Source organism: Ipomoea nil, unplaced genomic scaffold, assembly GCF_001879475.1.
Source record: "Ipomoea nil cultivar Tokyo-kokei standard unplaced genomic scaffold, Asagao_1.1 scaffold0805, whole genome shotgun sequence".
NCBI classification, from domain to species: Eukaryota; Viridiplantae; Streptophyta; class Magnoliopsida; order Solanales; family Convolvulaceae; genus Ipomoea; species Ipomoea nil.
Window position 1 is genome coordinate 2,661,617 of NW_017617233.1, and position 5,374 is coordinate 2,666,990.

General features: G+C 34.3%; 1 protein-coding gene across 1 annotated transcript; it reads right to left on the reverse strand.

The window, feature by feature from the left end:
• Positions 1–4,773: 4,773 nt before the first annotated feature.
• LOC109177941 (polcalcin Nic t 1-like) lies at positions 4,774–5,374 on the reverse strand. The gene has a single exon (XM_019327448.1). It carries the CDS (start codon positions 5,199–5,201, stop codon positions 4,947–4,949), a length of 255 nt encoding a protein of 84 aa, XP_019182993.1. The 5' UTR covers positions 5,202–5,374; the 3' UTR covers positions 4,774–4,946.

A 5,374-nucleotide genomic window follows, 5' to 3' on the forward strand; every position in this document is an offset into this window, starting at 1 on the left:
CCGGAAGAGTCCGGAGTGAAAGCCGTCCAGTCATCCGGTGCCGGAGTTCGGAGGCGAGGCTTCTCAAGGGGTGAACAATGACACGATCTCACATCGGCTCTACAAGAGATTGTGGCCAAAATGTAAGAACAATCACGTATGATGTATCTTTTTAGTTTGAGTTGATTAACCATAGGCAACGAATAGTGATTGCAAATTTATCCGTAAATAAAAATGTTTTGAATGAGAGATGATTTTGTGGAGTTGTTATACCATGGACCAAGGTCCACCTTGCAAGGTGGATCCTCGTCCTAAACGACGTATATATTATGTATTTTTAGTATTGAAATTTTGAACTTCTATGATATAAATCGTGTTTCTAAGTCAAACACATAATATGTTAATACTGTGTGACTGCAGTATTTAAAAGGGACTTGTAAATACAAAACAAGGTAATCAATTACATGTGTTAACATTGTGTTCGTAGTAGGGGTGAGCGTTTTGGGTTTCGGTTCGTTTTTTTTTTCTTTTTTTTTTTTCCGGTTTCGGTTTTTCGGTTTTAAATAAGTTAAACCATTCGGTTTAACATTAGAGTTCGGTTCGGTTTCGATTAAGATTTAATTCAGTTCGGTGTCCGGTTCGGTTCAAGATCCCCTAATTTCAACATTTTCTAATTTTTCGAACATACTACAAAACAATACATATTCACATCATCACATAATCCAAACCCAAATTCTAAACATTATATAACAAAATAGCAATCCAAAATTCAAACACAATACTAAGTACTAATTACCAAGCATCAGTTAACTTTTTTGCACAACCGACTCTTTAGTTGGTTCATTTGGAATATTTTTATTGACAAGATGAATAATCATCTATCTGTATAGTTGATATTAGAAGAACAAGGGTAAAGTACTATATAGTTAATTTTTGGACACAATCCGTCATTTCTAGTGCACTTGCAATATATTCCAGTACTAGAAAATAATTCTAGTGCACTGGAAATCAAAATTAGAATGACTGTAAAGCACATTAAATTTATAGAAACATGAAACTAAGGAAAATACTGAATATTGTAAATATAACTCAAGTTAGATATAATTGTGAGGTAAAGAACAATTGCGACAAGCAACAAAAGTGCAATGTAGAGAATAAGCTATAAAGAAATCAAATAAAAAATTTAAGGGAGATATCTGTGAGAATAAGAACTAAACGGCGGAGCAGGCATCAAGGGACTTGAATTTACTTATTATTATTATTATTATTATTATTATTTTAAAAATCATATGATATTCGGTTCTGTTTGGTACAGAACCGTTCGGTTTATAAGAATCTCGAACCGTTCGGTTTTCTATTATTAATTCGGTTCGGTTCGATTCGATTCGGATAAATCGAACCGAAATGCCCACCCCTAGTTCGTAGTACACAAATTGTAAATTTTTAAAAGATAAATTGTAAACATTTGAACTGAATTAACTTTGCAAAGTGGACTCGGGTCTACAAAATAATTTGCGGATTTTGTGTAGGTAGTCCTTCTTGAGGTACATCTGATTGGATAAAAGGTCTAAAAATCTAAAATTATACGGAGTATATATTAGGCATGTAAACAACTTATTGTAGATTTAAAACGCGAAAATGTAATATGTAAATTAATAAAATATTCACAGTTTTGTTTCTCTATCTTTAAAAATGAGTGACATGATCAATTATTAATGGTAATTGTCACAATTAATCATTTTCTATATATGCATTTTTAGCATTTTGTATAAGCTCAACCAAACATCAATGGCAAATTATGCTGTGCATCCGAGCGCACCATGCAAGGTGTACACGAATGCAAAAACGGCGTCGTTTTACTTAAATAAAAAAAATTATTTTCGATTGTTGTTAGTTACGTTAACATATGTTCATAATTTTATAATTTCACATTCTGGATTTATAGTTATGAAATTATGGATGTGTAGTTATGCAATTCTGGATTTATAGTTATGAAGTTATGGATGTATAATTATGCATGCAATTCTGAATGTATAGTTATGAAGTTATGGATGTGTAATTATGCATGCAATTCTGAATGTATAGTTATAAAGTTATTGATGTGTAGTTATGCATGCAATTCTGAATGTATAGTTATGAAGATTATGGATGTGTAGTTATGCAATTCTGGATTTATAGTTATGTAGTTATGGATGTGTAGTTATGCAATTCTGAATGTATAGTTACGAAGTTATGAATGTGTAGTTATGGAATTCTGGATTTATAGTTATGAAGTTATGGATGTGTAGTTATGCAATTCTGGATGTATAGTTATGAAGTTATGGATGTGTAGTTATGCAATTCTGGATGTATAGTTATGAAGTTATGGATGTGTAGTTATGCAATTATGGATTTATAGTTATGAAGTTATGGGTGTGTAGTTATGCAATTTTTGATGTATAATTATGAAGTTATGGATGTGTAGTTATGCAATTCTGTTTTTTTTTTTTTTTTTTTTTTTTTAAAAAATTAAGTTGGACGTCAAAACGACGTCGTTTTTGCAACCGTGTGCACCATGCATGGTGCACACGGTTGCACAGTATAACGCTCCAACATCAATTTAGTCACTCCCTCCCAACTGTTTCAGGTACGCCTCAACCCGCCAAGCCACACCATCACTTGTGTACCAAGGTGCTACACCTTATATTTGTTCCTATATTTTCGGACTGGCAGCATTAACCACCGGCCGCCGACTAGCTGGGGCCGTGGGTAGATGGGGTGGTGCGCTCCCGGGCACGACAACGGCGACCCTACCGGCTGGAGGTGGTAGTAAGGGGTAGAGAGGGGTGGTAGGGAAGTGGAGACGTGGGTGAAGGCACGAGGCATGGACACGGAGAAGATGGATATGGAAGGCTAGTCGCTGTCGTACACTTGTCAACAATCCAGAATGCTCTCGACACTATATAAGTCATCATCTAGACACGACAAGCACTGCAGTCTAGTGGTCTTGATCTCATGTTCTTAACCCCTTTTGCCTGGGTTTGATTCTTGTTTATACTTTATAGCATAGTTAGCTATAACCCATCCTCGTTGTTTCTATATTTCTATACTTATCGATCTCAATAAAACCATCATATATCACAAGATACAACTAATCTAAACAAGTCTCATTCTTTGTTTATACTTTAACATGTATTAGTCTACTAGCATAAAATTTGACATATACAAATTAAATAAATTATTGTATGTGTTCCACTACCATAAGCTAGATGTATCAAACCGGTTAGCCCGAAGTCAAATCCATTTTCGATCCAGCCCGGTCCATTTGCTACTATATACGGACTGGCTAGCCCATTTTATAATATGTATAGGCCATATTTTAATTGTTGGCCCTGGACTAGGCCGGGCTTGGCTCATTGGCATGTACATTTAAAAAAGGAAAAATGACATTTTTTCTTCCTGTGTTGTTTACTTATAACATATTTCTCTCCTGTGTTGTTTATATAACCATTTTATCCCCCTCAATTGTTTTTGAAGTGGCTATTTTCCTCCCTATCCGTTAAATAAGTGTTAGGGCTGTTAAATATGAGGATAAAAATGACATTTCACTTATTATTATTATTATTATTATTATTATTATTATTATTATTATTATTATTATTAGATAATGGAAGGGTCGTTTTTTTTTTTTTGAGACAGAAATAGAACATTACCTTTTGGGCAATCTGGGATCGCTTGTGAACTTCACGAGCCTCCTTCTTGCGTTTGCGTTTGAAGTGATCATGGCGGTAGCCATTTCTCTTCCTGTGCAGCTCTATATAATCTCCCTGCGGCGGCATGTTTGTCGACGACAAAAATCCTGGAAATTTTCATATTTAACAGTTGTTATTATTATTATTATTATTATTATTATTATTATTATTATTATTATAAGTGAAATGACATTTTTACCCTCATATTTAACAACCTTAACACTTATTTAAGTGAAAGGAGAAAAATAACCACTTCAAAAATAATTGAGGGGAATTAAGTGGTTACATAAACAACACAAGGGTAAAATATGCTATAAGTAAACAACACAGGGAAAAAAATACCATTTTCCCTAATATATATATATATATATATATATATATATATATATATATATATATATATATATATATTCTAGTGGAGTAATGGCAAGACGTTACGTATTTCTGCCTAACTAGCATAACTAGTAATTAGTGCCTTTAAATATTTTAGAGGTGTAAAATGTTATTTGTTTCAAATTGAATTTTTTTTTTTGTATTTTTTAATCCGGACGTTTTTTTTTTTTTTTTTTTTTTAATGCAAGACTGTTTAATTCTCTTAACAAAGGATGTGTGCATACTGAAGTTAAAAAGACAACTTGATGGAATTGAATCATAGTTGCACTACTACACAACAGGCCTTTAACTTCCCCTGTGTTGTTTAGCATATTATTATCCCCTGTGTTGTTTATGTAACCATTTTATCCCCTCAATTGTTTTTGAAGTGGTTATTTTCCTTCCTTTCCGTTAAATAAGTGTTAGAGCTGTTAAATATGAGGATAAAAAAAATTAAAAATAACTACAACGTCAGCTATAAAGATAGCGGACGTTGTAGGTTTTTTTTTTTTTTTTTTTTTTTTTTCTCTATAACGTCAGCTATTAGTATATAGCTGAATGATTTAACATCGGCTATAAAATGCCTGTAGTAGTGTTGGACACTGATTGAAGTATTAAATTAACAGGAGATGATGAAGAAAAGATGGAAAATTATTTTTATTGAATATGATGATGTGTTAACAAAACTATATGAGACTAGAATGCATGTATTCATTAACTGATGAAGATCTACAGTAAGTTTAACGTTGTTTGACACTGACAACTCTTAAGAAACGTAACAAGATATATAGATATATAAATATATATATAGATGCATACAAATCCACCATGATGTGATGTATATACTAGCAGATCGATCGGCGACTAGAAGATTTTGGCGACATCTTTAATCAAGCCCCGGTTGGCTCGGGCGAACTCCGTGAACTCGTCGAAGGAGATGAAGCCGTCGCCGTCGGTGTCGATCTCCGCCATCATGTTCTTCACTTCGTCCTCCGTCACCGACCCCAGCGCCTTCAGTGTCTCCCCTAGCTCCGCCGCCGAGATTCTGCCGTCGCCGTTGGTGTCGAAGCGTGCGAAGATCTTCTCCCGGTCGGCGATATCCTGTGGATCATCAGCCATTGCTCTCAGATCAGCTGGTCGTGTACAACGTAAGCGGGAATATAATGGCGATCGAATTGAGAACGATGATTTTGTTCTGTTGATTGATGTTGTCGATTGGCTACTGATGATATCCAGAAAGGGATTATATAGGAAAGATTGATTAAAGAGTCATGGGCGTCCTGTGAAATCGG